This window comes from Beta vulgaris, chromosome 5 (genome assembly GCF_026745355.1).
Source record: "Beta vulgaris subsp. vulgaris cultivar EL10 chromosome 5, EL10.2, whole genome shotgun sequence".
Classification (NCBI taxonomy): Eukaryota; Viridiplantae; Streptophyta; class Magnoliopsida; order Caryophyllales; family Amaranthaceae; genus Beta; species Beta vulgaris.
Window position 1 is genome coordinate 5,723,923 of NC_079206.1, and position 15,797 is coordinate 5,739,719.

Sequence of the window (15,797 nt, forward strand, 5' to 3'; positions counted from 1 at the left end):
TACTGTAGCAGGTGATAGCTACGTACCACATTTCTATATGCTCATAAAGTCATAATCTTCTAACAACCAAGAAGCACATTTCAATACTATAGTACAACATAACATTTATTAAATAGGTTTGTACTGTATATTAAAAGTCCATCTGGTAGGTGATAATGATAGTAAATTTTAAAAATTAAATATTTTGTAATTCAACCTTTAAACGGTCTTTTTAAAACAGTTTTACTTATTAATTATTTTTGAATAATCCAACATTTTGTTGGTATCTTTTCATAATGGTGCTTGACCTGTTGTGACTGACATAACAGGTCAAGTATGATACATGTCACACTATTATTGGTCAGATCACTTTCTCTCTCCTCTATCTCTTTTCCTCCACAACCCCAACCACCTAGCCACCACTACCACCGTCCTATGCTAGCCCCTTACCCCACCCTTGCAGCCTCACACCACCCTCACACCCGCCCCATGCAGCCCACTCACCCCACCCCACCTCACCTCAAGCCCTAACAGCTCAATCCCACCTCCACCCTACCCCAATTCGCAACAACCCCACCCCCAATTCGCGGCATCCCAACCCCCATCCCCACCTTGTTTGCAAACCCTAAACCCAACCCCATCCTAGCCCCCTATCCGATTCCAACCCCCAAAACAGACCCCCTACAATCCCCCCCACACCTCGTAGGTAGCCAACCCTGCCACCCCTTCCCCCTCTCCCCATGCCCCTTCGCCCCTTCCCCGTCTCCATCCCATCGTTTCTTTCCATCTCGTCACACCTCCCCCATCTTCTCTCCCTTCTTCTCTTTTCACCCCTTCTCCTCTCCCTGAGCTTTCACGGCACCATATTGTTAACGACGATGACCACCACCACACATAACCACTGCTAATGTTAATGACGACGAATACAACATGATTCAAGAAGATAGAGAGAAAGAGGAGAGAGCAAGACATGAGGAAGAGAGAAACAGAAATGAACAGAGAGGGGGTGGGGGTCGAGTTGTTGGGGAAGGGGGCGAGTGTTTGGGGTGGGGCCAGTGGCACGGATGTGTAGTCAAACTAGAGATAAGGAGGTGAAGGGGGAGGAGAGAGAAATGAGTAGGAGGAGGGACAACAAATTACCTGAAGTTTAGGTCACGAGTCACCTGAACAGTTTTGAGAAGATATCACCAAAAGGTTGGATTATTCAAAAATAACTCATAAGTAGAACTGTTTTAAGAAGACCGCTTAAAGGTTGGATTATTAAAATTCATTTTTCCTAAATTTTATATAGCCACTACTCGTTACTAATGTTATGTAATTTCATCCCTATATATGTGAAATCATGTAAATTTTCATTATTGTCACCAAATGCCACATCTACATGGTAATGGTAATTGATAAAAAAAATGACAAGTTTGGATAAGCTTACAGTGAATATTAACATGATACTTCATACTTAATATATAATTTTTCTGTTTCTTTTTACTTGCAATGGTTTTGACTTTTACTCTATTCATTAACTCTGATCTACTTAGTTCATCTTTGGTGATTTATAATTAAGGAAAAACATATTCATGTAGGATCTTGTTAGATTTGTAATTAAACGTATATTTTCGAATATCTACTTTTCATAATTCTTAAATATCGGTACTCAAAGATATTATGATTGATGTTATGCATTGACAAGCGTAAAAGTCCAACAGTTACAAGTAAAAACAAACAGATAAAGTATATATAAACTTGCCACCATTATCGGTTACCCATTGTTTAAAGTTACACAACTGGCATAAAATAAAGATAATGATACCACTAGGAGTAGCTAATCGAGTCGAGTAACTCGATTTCGAATCGATCAACGCTCGGTCAAAACTCGACTCGATTTGGCTCTGCTCGAACTCAACTCAGCTTGAAACCTTAACGAGTTTATGATTAATCCCTCTTAAAATAAAGAGGGTAAAAGTTTCTAAGGTGCAAGTTCTTTATAAGTGCATGACGATAATTGAAAGTAGACAAATTACTAGCGTGCGTCTAGCTAAGCTTCATTAACATGATAAATTGATAATAGATTGGCAGCCAGATAACGACAAATGTAGCTACTCGAAGCATGAATGAAGAAGTTTCACGAACTCCTGTTTCTTCATATTGAAACTAGACTCCATCTGCAAATAATCGGAGGATAATTGTATATAGATATTACTTTAGTCACAACAAGAGAGTACAAAATATAGGATAATATAATAAGAAAACGATTATTTCACCAAATACCCCCGACAAATTAAAAAATTCACAATATACCCTCAATGTTTTAACAATTCACTATATACCCCTGACTTTTCATTTTTGTGCACCATATACCCTTTTTCTAACGGACGTTAGGCTGCCGTTTGCTTTATTTAAAATTTTGCCATCATTATTCACTAACCCTAATTTAAATCCTAATCCCTAACATCTAAACCTAACCCTAAAATCCAAACCCTAACCCACCCACTCCCCTACACCAGCCCCCCTCCCCTACACCAGCCCCCACCCCTCCCCCTCCCCCACCGCCGCAGCACGCTCCCTCTCCCCTCCCCCTCCACCGCCTCTACCGTCGCAAGCCTTGCAGCCCCTCCCCTACTCCCTCGCCGTCAATTTCTTGAAGGGTTGTAAAATCTCCGGCGAAGCAGCAAAGCAGCGACACAACGCGAGGAAGTAAAGCTCCGGCGAGCGGGAAAATTGATGGGGTGGGGGTTTTGCGTTCGAGGGGGAGGGGTGGGATTTTTCGAAGGGTTGTAAAATTGGGGTTGGGAAATCGAAGGGGTTGGGAAGTCGGTGGCTGGGAATCGGCGGTGAGGGTAGGGGCTGGGAAATCGCCGGGGAAATCAGCGGGGAATGGGTGAGGGGAAGCCGGCGGTGACAGACGCGCAGGCAGTGGGGAAGGCCGGCAGTGGGGGAGGCCAGCGGTGGGGGAGGCCGACGATGGGGGAGGCCGGCAGTGGGGGAGGGGGAAGGGTAGGGGCTGGGGTGGGGTGGGGTGGAGGGGAGGGGTGGGGCTGCTAAAGAGGTAGGGTTAGGGTTAGGGTTTAGGGGAAGGATTAGGGTTGAATTAGGATTAGGGTTAGGTTAGATTAGGGTTAGGGTTTAATAATGACAAAAACGTAAATAAAGCTAACGGTGGGTTAACGGAAGTTAAGAAAAGGGTATCTGGTGCACGTTTTCGAAAACTCAAGGGTATACGGTGAATTGTTGAAACATTGAGGGTATATTGTGAATTTTTTGATTTGTTGGGGGTATTTGGTGAAAAAACCGATAAGAAAATTGCACCAACTGTACTAACTTTTGCATATTTTTATATTCTAAAATGGAGAAAATTACCAATTAAGAAGATTAAGGAGATATATGTACAAACTAGATATAACAAAAATAAGGAAGATTTTCATGGAGTGGATGAAAATATGAAGTAGGAAGAGCTTGAGGGAGTACTCAATTTCTAATAAATCTCTATTTTTTCTTATGTAAAAATTAATAAACACGGCCAATTTTGCTAACATAATATTCTAAATGAGAAAAATCAGATGAGTACTCCCACTTAAAATAATATTATTACCTCTATTTATATCCAATTTAAAAAGTGTATTACCCCTTCCGTCCCATAATATAGTGCTTGTTTCTCATTTTTTACGAGAATTAAGGTAACTGGAACATGAATGATAAACAATTAATGTTGTGGGAAAAAAAAAGTAGATTTTAGGAGAAAGAATGGTGAATAATGGGTGAAAAAGCATTAAATATATGACTTATTCAACCTGTAGGTTCAATAAACAAAGAAAAACAATATTTTCGAGGAGCAAATAAATGATGGTTGCATTGCATGGTCTACTGGGCAAATCAAGGGAAATTGTGAAATCAAAAAAATACTCCATCTGTCCCAAAATATAATTCCTATTTCTTTTTGCAAAATCTTCAAGATGTACGTTTGACCTACATTATCTTCTGTTTCATATTAGTAAAAAATACAAAAAGTTAATATTATAAATATACACATTATGACGAATCTAACAAGATCCAAAATGAGTATGTTTTTTAAATATATTAGTGAGAGTATATTTTGGGACGGAGGGAGTAGAAACAAGAATAACATTTTAGCACACCCAAAATGAAATACAAGCATTATATTATGCGCGGAGTAGATAACCAAAAAAGGAAACAAATAGTACTCAAAATTAAAAAAAAAGAGTTCGGACTTAGAAGTATATAGGTTAATAATAAAGTACCTGAGCCTTAATGGTTATATCAAAATATTTGCCGACCGGGCAAGCATTAACGTTAGTTATGGTGAGATTAGAACTTTGAATATTGTTGAAAAGTTTGCTTAAAGTATCCTTTTGCATCTGACAGTAAATATTAATTAAGATACTGTCATCTAAATATCGAGCTTCAATCTCTGGAACTTGCTCATCATGAGATTGAGATGTGGTTGAGAAATTCTCGTCATTGCAAGTAGATGATTCGCTCTTGTCTTCATCCATTATTGGGTGGTCCAGGTGAATACTCTGTGGCATGCGTCATATTACCAAAATAGTGCTGTAAGTTCAACTTGTAAATTAAAGACCAATCATCAAAATTACTCCCTATTTCTATGTAAGATCAACCTCATGTCCTCATCTATCATGTTAGTTTGTCCACAAAATACAGCCCATATAATATCTATCCTTTTATCGTTATATGGTCCCTATATTTTAACTTTTACGTACTTTTTTCTTATTTGATATGTTAGGAGTAAAAAGCAAAACTACTCTACTTACTAACTCAACTAAAATCTTAAAATTACTCCTCCTAATTTTTATTAGTCTACTCGTTTTCTAGATACAAAGTTTTACGTGAAATAATTAGTTTGTGGGTTTTAGAAGGGAAGAATAAATATTAAACGGGTAAATTTATAAATGACAACTTAAAAAGAGAAATGGGTAAAGCTAATATAAATTGGAGAGAGTAAAGAAAGGAGAATAAGAGTTAGGAGTTTAGGACCATCATTAAATTAAAAGACAAGAGGGAATACAAAGTTTCACATAAGAATCAAATTAATGTAGTGATTGATACATATTAAAACATTACCGTGTGATGATTAATTTAAAAGGTAAAATAAAATTAGATTATGTATCAAGATATATAAGCTTAATTATAAGAGCAAACCTAGTGGCTGGTCCAAAATTTTTGATTATCAATTATTTTAATACTCTCTCTATTTTTCGGCTCACACATGATCTATCATTAGTTTTAATGATTTCTTATGAATTTGATGGAATATTTTATTTATGATTTCTTATGAATTTGATGGAATATATTTTTTTTTATTTTACCAAGACTACTCGTTTTAAATTTTTAATTGGAAGAAAAAGATGTAAAAGGACTTTATCACTTTTTTCATTTTCCTTTTATTTTTTATTTATAGTTTGGAATCTACAAAAACTTTTATCTTCACATTATTTTTTTACTTTTTACCGGATCCCTACCATATATTATCTCTCCTTAATTTCTTCTCCACCCATATTTTTAGTTATTATGGATTATTTAAGAATTGATTAAAGATGATAGAGTGTAATAATTTATATGTTTGTAAATAATAATATTAGCTAAAATTATTTTTATTCATATCGATTAAGCAATATGATAATTTAAAAATTAATCAAATTTCAAATTGGTTAAGTATGTAATCACAAAATATATAAATAACGAAATATTGCTTTAAACAATAACAATTACACATACATTAATAGTGGTGTGCACCGAGGTCCGGATCGGACCGTGATAGGTTGGACCATAACATGAATTTTTTTATGCATCGATACTAAAAAAATTAACAATTTTAACAACAATAATCCTAAAGGTAATACATAGTAGGTTTTTAACTTTCTAATTTTTAAACTTTTTTTTAATCTTTAAAATTTTTTTACTCAAAAACAGAAATTCCGATCCACCGCTATGGACAAGAGTTTTCCGAGTTTGAATCTGACTAGATCGAGAACCCATAATCTTGATTTTTTGTGGATCAGTCCGGTCCGATCCAAATTCTGGCGTGACCATGGTCTTTATACAACCCTAATACATATAGAATTAGGTTACATTTTTTATAAAAAAGAAATGTTGTTGGTGTATTTTTTAAAAAAGAATTAATTGTTGAGAATCATTTTACCATTTTTACCATTGCAACGTTATACAATATGAAGAAATGATAACCACTTAACCCTCAAAAAAGAAAAGAAAAGAAATGATAACCACTTAATTAAAGCATCAATCCTCCATTCGATGAGCTAATTAACAAGCTAAGTAGGCCCATGCCCACGTGGAGAACTTAGCAAATATATATATATGACGTGTATCCCATGATCTCCTTTTTTTTCTTTCTCTTTGGATCATTCTTATGATCCATTAATTACGGCTGGCAAAAATTGACCCAATCTGATAACCCGACCTGAAAATTTCGGGTTTGGGTTGAGATTTTTGACCTGAAAAAAAAATTGGGTCGACCCTACCCGACCTGAAAATATAATGGGTTAGGTTCAGGTTGACCTTTTGAACCTGAAAGTAACCCGAAATGACCTGATTTAAAAATAACTTATATTATGTTAGGTTAGCCCTTAGCCGGTTAGGTTATAATATTGGGCCAAGTCCAACTCACTTCAACCTGAAAATTCCGGCTTTGAATGTTGAAACTTAAACATATTACATGTACAACACATTTCTGAATTAAGTTGCTAGTTTTTATCATTAGATATTTAAATTTTTGTTTCAGGTCATTTTGGGTTGGTTTCGGGTCAACCCGAAAAATATAAGGTCGGGTTTGGGTTGAGGTTTTCGACCTGAAATATAAATCAGGTCGGGTTTGGGTCAAGGGTAAGTGACCTGAAATATAAATCAGGTCAACCTGAAATCGACCCAACCCGACCTGATTTCCAGCCCTATCATTAATCTTTCTCTCTCCCTTTTTTCCATTCTCTTCCCTATTTTTTTCATAATTCTTTTTTTTTTTTTACATGTTACACTTTTTCAAATCACAGACTCTTAGGTAACTTTTGGAGAGGAGAGAGATAGAGAAAAAAAAAAAGGTTATTTTGCGTAAAAAGAGAAGTTAATCAAGTTATTACCTATAATGTAAGATCTAATTTAAAGCTTCCTAAAATAAAAAGTGTAACATTTAAAAAAAAACGGAGGAAGTATATATACTCTAATCCATTCAATCGACATGCTCTAATGCTCTATTGACTTATCGAGCTCGATATTTGAAAAGCCAAGTTAATACCTTTTCCAGATTCAGAACTTTGATGCTTATCAAGATTTGTGATTTAATATTAAGTTGTATTTATAATATGCCAGTATGAAATTAATGTATGAAAAATTGATATTTATAATTCCAATTTTCATATATCTTCTCAAATCAATCTCATTATTAAGTTATTCGAAATTAGAGGGGGACATTCTCATTATCATTCAAACTATTATCTTTCTTGTCTTCGTTAATCCATATTGATCCCATGATATATTATATATATATAGGAATTATAAAAATCAACTATATAGTAATTTTAAGAAGACCCTAAACACTTGGAATTATTCTAAATTATACTAAAAACTAATACTATTAGAAAAGGTGGGTAAAAGTTGAGATTATCAAAGTTAATTTCATTAGGAATTTATAGCTTTATATGTATATAAAGATAAGAGTAAAAACGTGAAAGTTTAGGCTTCTCTCAAAACAAGCCAACCCAAACCCATCAAGGACATGCATGTCATTTTAGACACGGACATTGTTACACCTACTCATTAGGTAGACAACCACTACTGATATATTGAGTTGATTTTAAATTATCACAATTCACAACCCTAGCACAAGTCTTTATTAACATGGATAGTTTACTCGATGGGTAGACAATGTTTTTTCTTTTTTTCTTTTATACAAGAGACTTAAAAAGCTCATAAACGACTTAATTAAGTAGCTCTAGATTCAACGTTTATGGAGTAAAATGGAAAAGGATGACAGAAAATAGTACCTGAGGGTTGAAGCTTCCTTTTTTGTCTTCAGTTTTTGGAAAGGTGGAATTACAGGAGACTATTTGAGTTTGTTGCTATCCACTCTCCTCCAATTCAATGCAAACAACTAACTAGTGTCTGTGCTGTATTTATTTAGAGTTGGCAAACTCTTAAGTCTTTCACCAAAAGAAAACTCTTAAATTTTATGTACGGACATACGGTTGAAGAGACTTAAAATAGCAAACTTCATCTTTTTCAGTAAATGGACGTTTTATCTTTTTATGGTAAAAGTGAGTATTAGTATCATTAGTTATGCATTTGTATAAAACATGAAGTGTGATAGACAGGATTCCACGTAATTATGAAGTATTTCTCGTAAATTAGTCATAAACGGCTATTGAAGTGGGTAATTGAATAGTATCGATATATACAAAATCTCAATTATATAAGTGAAGGGGGATTAAGGGCATGTTCTCTTTAGCATAAAACAGCTGAACTGAACTGAATAGAATTAAACTGAATTGAATTAGATTGAATGTAATAAATATATAATTAATATTTAAACAATAATAATATGAATATTAAATAATTATTATAATGATAAGGAATAATAATGAATAATAATAATAGTATTTTTGGATATTTTTAAATGATAGTTATAAATAAATAATATTAATAATCATAAATTATTATTAATAATAATCATAATTAATGATAATAATGATAATTAATAATAATTATTTTATATTATTTGTATTAATATATTAATACTTGATGATGATTATACAATGATATTTAAGAAGTAAATTAATAATACTATTTTAATAATTAGATTTAATAATATAATAATATTTAGTAATAAAAATAATGATTGGGTCGGACCGCGCAAAATTGCATCATAACCCGTTTTGACGCGATTTGATTGGTTTATGGGCTAAAAAAGTGAGTTTATTTGTGCTTTTGACCTAAACCATATTCCTCCTAATAATAATAGTAATAATAATGAGTAAAGCTATAATAGACAAAATAATATATAGAAATAATAATAATACTTAATAATAATGATATGAAAATTAATAATAATAATAAGAAGAATAATTAGTAAAATAAATTAGACCAACATAGTAATAATATTTAACAAAATGGTTATAAAAGAATGGAGCTAAGCTGAACTGAACTGAACTTAATTGAACTGAGCTAAACTGAGCTGAGTTGAACTGAAAATAAGCTGGGGAGAACATGCCCTAAGATGATATCTCCATACAAAATGTAGGATATATCCTTAATGAATTTAAATTGTCATATATCTAATTTAATTTTTTCTTTTCTTACTTGTCATATATATTGAACAAGTTGTGGAATTAGATTCGAAATTTCAATTAAATATTAAAGTAAGGAGAATGATTTTCTCTTCTTACATATGAGTGGAAACTCTGATAAGAAAATTAAATTGACTATATAACTCGATTGGCACAATTAAAATAAATAAATAAATTTCATAGTAATAATTATACTTAGTAATATTTTAACCTAAATGCTGATTATTAGTTTAGTAATCTCTATTCTATAAATCAAGCTCTTCCACTTTATTAATATTCAATGATTGAACCAATGAACCTAAACCATAAATTCTTCCAATTTATTTTAGCACAAGCTTTTTTTGTTTTTGTATTTCATTCTCTCGATACTATATTTGAATAATGATGAACAAATAACTAAGAAAACCAACTAAACATTGATTTAATACTAATGAATAACTAACTAATAAAAAAGAACGTTAATATGACACGCACGCATAACATACAAAAAATGCTAGTTTAACTATAATGAAAGGGATGAAGTACTAAAAAGTCTCTAATGCCCTTATAATTAGATAACAAAAGTATTAATTAACAATAACAAGTTCACTATGATTGTAATCACTTCCTCAATAATTGAGCAGTAGTTAATAGTCTATTAATATTATATACATCACTTTCGATTCCAAAAGAGTCTCACTCGCAAGTCGCAACATCATAGTTTTCCTGATTTTTCCTACTGTAAGAGACTTAAATTTCCTCAATAAATGTTATTTCACTTACCCTCAAACCCCGAAAAGTTGTCAATCCATTTCCACCACACAGTTTTCCGATAACCACTCGTATAGGTTAAGACTTAAGACACAAATAAATAGTACTAACAAAAAGCATGGTAACCAACTTATCATCTTTAAAACGTTTTAGGTATTCTTCCCTGTTTTCCTTTCCCATTTCAAAAGCAAAAATGTTTTATCGGCCCGTTTGGTAGTTGGTTATAAATGGTGGTAATGGGAATGAATTTGTATGTAAATTTGTGAAAAATATCATTGTCCATTACCATGGTAATGCTAATTTATCCTAAAGTGTCCACTTTCCTTCTTGAATTTTTATTCCCATCCAATACCACCTTGTAGGGTGGTAATGAGTGGTAATGAAAATTGCTTCCCCTTGGAGACAAAAACACAAGTTTAGGGGTGAGATTGCTTGTCTATGGAGAAAAAATGGCTCCCCATGGAGATTTTAAGGGTGCTTTCCTAATAAAATTACACTTAAAATTCATTCCCATTACCGCAATTTATTAACGACTACCAAACGGGCCGTATGGAGTAAAAAGCGAAATGAGCATGAACTTGTATAAGAGTTTAATGTAGTTATGGTTGTTAGAATAAAATTATAGGGCCACACATGTTACTATTAAAATGTGATAATCATTATATAAATAAGCCAATTAAAGTGATCCATAAATAATTTAACTTTACTTAAAGTAATTGTCATGAAATAATTAACGTGTAGATATCAGAGCAATATCACTAATTCGGTGACGAGTCGAATTATTAATATTTGCATTCAAGTGATTTTATTAGATTGCGGTTAAGACCCCAATGTGTATCTAGTAAGGATGCTCATAAGGTTTATTATGTTATACTAGCCTTCATATGCACGCGATGCGTGCGTTAATTTTAAAATTTGTTATTCTATTAGATACTCCATTCGTACTTTATTTATGATCAAACTTAAATGTGAAAAATTCAACAGTTAGATGAATTTAGATATATTAATTCGCTAATGTAAAAAAATAAAAAGGTTGTGAGTGATTGTTAACATTAATTTTTTGTGAATGAATATTGAACAGAAAGAACAAAAATAATGAGTTGGTTTAACTGAATTAAAGAGTATCAAAGGTAGTGAATGTTCCGACTTTTCATGCGCACGTTATGTATGCCATCTTTTTTATAAGGTATAAATATTTTGTCCATTTAATTTTTGATTGAAGTATTTGATGCATATATACCATTTTAAACTTGTTTTAAATGGCAAGTTGGAATGAGAATTTTTAAATGATTTGCTTATGTAATATTTTTCATTCCATTAATTAGATCATTAAGGGTATTTTAGGGCGTGTTCGGCGACATCTTTTGGAGTAGCTTTTAGTTTTTTGACTTAAGGGCGTGTTCGGCGACAGCTTTTGGAGTAGCTTTTAGTTTTTTGACTTAGTCAAAACACTAATTATGTGTTTGGCATGCTAGAGATTGATGTAGTGGTTAGTGTTTCAAGTAGCTTTTCACTAGCTTTTCACAAACGTTATAAAATATAGCGTTCAGTTTCACAAATAGCGTTCTACTGTTTTTTCTTATTTTTCCAAAGAAAAAAAAAGGCTACAATTCAGGAATAATCGAGGAAGACTAGTTCTCATCTCCACACCTCCATAGCTGATTCTAAAACCTTAATTGAACAATATCTTTGGAAAAAATCCCACTTTTTATGGATGAAAAATTGGGATTAACAGAATTATATACTGCCTCATATCACGCATATTCTGTTTTTTCCAAATTTTCTGTTATACTGGGTTTCTATAAGTTTTATGGGAATCAACAGTAACATCCACATATTTCTTCATCAGGTAAATCTATAATTCATCGTTCTCACCCATTTTATTTAATTGTATGATTGAGTTTTTTAATTTTTTTTTTTTTTGTATTGTGCAGTTCTTCCATTTGCAATTGTGTTGATAATTATCACAAGCAATTCAATCGCCTGAAACAAAGGTATGTGATTTATCTTTCCCTTAGTTTACATCCTTTGACTTAGGATTTCTTTCTCTCTCCATTACACTCTTATTTTTTCTCTCACCTCCAATTTTTTTTACCTTTCTTAATCCTACTGTAAGTTTGTAGGTTTTTTTTGTTTTTTTGGGGGGGTTCATATGGTTTTGGTTTGATTGGTTGTTAATTGAGTATGATTTTAATAGTTGAATTGAAAAAAATGGGTTTGATTGGGTTTTAGTTGTGGGGATTTCGGGTTTTTTGTTTTAGGTGTTTCACTTGAGCTCAATTTGATTTGATAATTTCACAAGAAGCAATGATTGCCGCTTCCCGCAAATTTAACCAAAGCAGTATGTCTATAATCTGTATTCTCTTGTAATATATATTTAATCTTATGTGAAGCTGTTCTCCTCAAATCCTAATCGTGTAGAGATTGATTATAGCCAAAAGCTTTGTTTTTTCGTTTCTGTTCAATTTCTTTTCATTATGTCTTCTTTCTCTTCCTTTTTGTTTATAATTAGTGATTTGTTGAATTTGGCAACAAATAGCTAGAACGGGCTTGTTGCAATAGGATGAGTTTCAGTTTCTGTACTCTTATTTGAGAAAGAAAGCCACTGCTTCAGATTAAGGATATTTACTTGAGGCTTGTGACTCATTGTTTGAGTGAGTGAAGTGGTGTACTTTCTGGGACTAATTTATGCCACATAATTCTTTTAAAATAGTTAAGCTCATTCTGGATGCAACGTAGTGGACATTAGGTGGAACTCTTTTTTTTGCTAGTTTTGAGTTGATAATTTCGCATGAATTGATAATTTTGCTTTGTTTCTATTATTAATTCTTCATGGTTATGTTAAATACGTAGATGGCTTCATCTAGTAATAAAGAAGGGACGAAAGAGGTATTTAAGTGGACTGATAAGGACACTATCATCCTATGTGAAGTATGCCTTCAATTCATTAAAGACAATGGTCGATCACAATGTTTCAAGTGGAAGGAAATCCAAATAGACGTGGAAAAAAAAATTGGCCGTCCATTTAGTAACTTGAGTAGTTGCAAGCATAAATATGATGCAATGAGAAGAGATTGGCGTAATTGGACTAAATTAAAATCTTCGGAAACTGGTCTCGGGTGGGATCCAAATTCTGGAAAAATTGATGCATCAGATGAGTGGTGGCAAAGAAAAATAAAGGTGCGTTAATATTTATTATCCATAATGATTTTTAGTAATATAATTTTCAACAACACTGGGATAACAATTAGTGGAATTTAATACAAGTATTGTTTATTTTTGTAGGAAAATCCAGATATTAAAAAGTTTCGACACAGGGTGTCAACTCAACTCTTGAAACTAATTGGGATAAATTATTTGGAGACTCGTATGCAACGGGTGAAAATGTTTATGTACCTTCAATGGACCACATTGAAGACCTTACAGTAGGGAATGAAAATACTGAGGAAGAGTTTGTAGAAAATCGTAGAGTTGATGATTTTACAACTGAATTATTAGATGAAGGGAACTTTTTTCGAAATTTTGTGGAACAAGCAAGAAATGGTGCCACCTCAGGTAATCGAGGAGGTGGTTCACAAGTAGTTAGTAAAGGTGCAGATAATGACATGCATTCTTCTAAGAAGCAACCTATGACAAAGCAGAATAGTGTACCATTGAAGCGTGCAAGAAGGCAGTCTGCTGGATCTGCGATGTTGGCTAAGGAAATAAGCGAAATGTCACAATGTGTCAAACTTATGAGTCAAAGCAGCTCTATTGATAGCATTGATCCATCTATGTCCACAATCCCTGTAGCAATGAAAATGCTTAATCGTATGGTAGAAAATTACGAATTAGAAAAATGTAGTGATTTGTGGTTTTATGCTACTACTGTAATTCAGGATCCTAGTAGTAGGGAAGTCTTCTTTAGTATGGAGGATGATGAAACTAGGATTAAGTGGTTGCAATACTTGCTTAATGAGAAAAACAAGCATTGAAGCTTCTTTAGTTTAAGACTAATTTCTTATTTGCTTTTACATGTTTTTATTGTGTTTGAAGTGTATGGATAATAAGTTTCTTGTATTTTTTTCTTTTGAGGATGTAGTTGAATTTATATTTCATATGAATTTACTAAAATCTTTGTTTATGGTGCATATAATTGTGGTTTGCTTCATAATTGACAGGTTCAACATAATATGAATGTCGAGAGAAAACGCAAAATGTGTATTGCAATAGCGTACACAATGTCTCTAATAATTACATATTATTATAAGTACATTTACAAGGAACCTTGCATGACTTCAATTTTAACGGGGGAGATGTGGATGAAAGAAGTGATAAATGGTCACCCTATTCGATGTGTCAATGCATTTAGGATGGAGCCTCAATTATTTTTGAGATTATGTAAGGACTTATCATTAAATTATGGGTTGAAAGCTAGTAATAACATGTCTATTTTCGAGAAAGTCGGCATATTTTTGTACGCAATTGCTCAAGGTGCCTCAAATAGAGTTCTTGGTGAGCGTTTTCAACGTTCTGGTGATTCTATTAGTAGAGCAATTCATGAAGTTCTTAATTCAATTTCTTGTCGAAAGGTGAAGAGTCTTGCACATGATATTATAAAGCCTTATGATCCCGATTTCACAAGTGTGCCTGCAAAAATAGCTCAAGATAAAAGATATATGCCATTTTTTAAGGTACATTTTATTTAAGGTTTCTATTTGTGTCCTATATATGTATAAAACTGTAATGTTTATATATGTCTAATATGGGATTTATATGATATTCCTACAGGATTGTATTGGATGTATAGATGGTACACATATAACAGCATGTATACCTGAGGATCAACAAATGCCTTATAGAGGAAGGAAAGGAATTCCTACATTTAATGTAATGGCTGTATGTGATTTTGATATGTGTTTTACATTTGTATCGGCGGGTTGGGAAGGTTCAGCACATGATACTCGGGTTTTTCTTCATGCGATTGAAACTCCAGAATTAAATTTTCCTAAGCCACCTGAAGGTATTTTTATTTACAAATCATTTTTATGTTTCAAATATAATTTTACAAATTTGGGAATATAGTATGTGTTACATGCTAATAAATTATTTTTTCAAATTTTCATGTAGGTAAGTACTACTTGGCTGATAAAGGGTATCCAGATCGAAAGGGTTATTTGGTACCATATCCCAAAACAAGGTACCATCTAGAACAATTTAAACACACACCTCCACGAGATGATCGAGAAACTTTTAATCGCTGGCACTCATCTCTTCGAAGTTGCATTGAGAGATGTTTTGGAGTCCTGAAGCAGAGGTGGAAAGTACTTACTAACATGCCACAATATAATGTTGAGACACAAATACAAATTATGGTTGCTACATTTGCATTGCATAATTATATTAGAATAAATTCACCTAATGACCCCCTTTTTAGAGTTTTAGAGGAGTATCCTGATTTTATACCCTCGTCGGAGCTTCCTGATGTTCATGTTACTTCAGATGGTGGAATTAGAACGGGAAACTCTACTGAAATGCAGATTATTCGTGATAAGATAGCGGAATCTTTATGGCGAGCTAAACGTAGCCAAGTAAATTAATGTAAAGGATATTATTTTTGTAGAATGTGTTCCTGATGAAAACTATTTTTGCTTTTTAGTTAATGCATATGAATGCCATTTTATTATTTTAGTGTTTCACAATCCTAATTTTAGAGAGCTAGACAACATTATTGAATTATTCGAAATAATATTATTTTTTCAT

General features: G+C 32.9%; 2 protein-coding genes and 1 long non-coding RNA gene across 4 annotated transcripts; 2 read left to right on the forward strand and 1 right to left on the reverse strand.

Annotated features, from left to right (window-relative positions):
• Positions 1 to 1,689: 1,689 nt before the first annotated feature.
• LOC104892395 (uncharacterized) lies at positions 1,690 to 8,221 on the reverse strand. Of its 2 annotated transcripts, none has more exons than XR_008969309.1 (3): positions 8,007 to 8,221; positions 4,233 to 4,542; positions 1,690 to 2,138 (listed from the first exon to the last, which is right to left on the reverse strand). It is a non-coding gene; the product is annotated as an uncharacterized LOC104892395 (long non-coding RNA). The 2 variants fall into 2 exon arrangements; XR_789922.4 differs by having other exon boundaries at positions 4,233 to 4,511; positions 8,007 to 8,213.
• Positions 8,222 to 11,622: 3,401 nt separating this feature from the next.
• LOC104906878 (hypothetical protein) lies at positions 11,623 to 15,649 on the forward strand. Its single transcript, XM_048645109.2, has 6 exons — positions 11,623 to 11,904; positions 11,990 to 12,049; positions 12,909 to 13,235; positions 13,341 to 14,728; positions 14,826 to 15,057; positions 15,165 to 15,649. The coding sequence occupies exons 4-6, from the start codon at positions 14,228 to 14,230 to the stop codon at positions 15,632 to 15,634; spliced, it is 1,203 nt and encodes a 400-aa protein (XP_048501066.1). The 5' UTR covers positions 11,623 to 11,904; positions 11,990 to 12,049; positions 12,909 to 13,235; positions 13,341 to 14,227; the 3' UTR covers positions 15,635 to 15,649.
• LOC125497952 (uncharacterized) lies at positions 12,909 to 14,029 on the forward strand. The gene is made up of 2 exons (XM_057395350.1): positions 12,909 to 13,235; positions 13,373 to 14,029. The coding sequence occupies exons 1-2, from the start codon at positions 12,909 to 12,911 to the stop codon at positions 14,027 to 14,029; spliced, it is 984 nt and encodes a 327-aa protein (XP_057251333.1).
• Positions 15,650 to 15,797: the final 148 nt, after the last annotated feature.

Coding starts and splice junctions, on each gene's coding strand:
- LOC125497952 (XM_057395350.1), top strand. CDS start 12,909: ATGGCTTCATCTAGTAATAAAGAAGGGACGAAAGAGGTATTTAAGTGG. Junction 13,236..13,372: donor GGTGGCAAAGAAAAATAAAG/GTGCGTTAATAT, acceptor GTTTCGACACAG/GGTGTCAACTCAACTCTTGA.
- LOC104906878 (XM_048645109.2), top strand. CDS start 14,228: ATGAATGTCGAGAGAAAACGCAAAATGTGTATTGCAATAGCGTACACA. Junction 14,729..14,825: donor GATATATGCCATTTTTTAAG/GTACATTTTATT, acceptor ATATTCCTACAG/GATTGTATTGGATGTATAGA. Junction 15,058..15,164: donor TTTTCCTAAGCCACCTGAAG/GTATTTTTATTT, acceptor ATTTTCATGTAG/GTAAGTACTACTTGGCTGAT.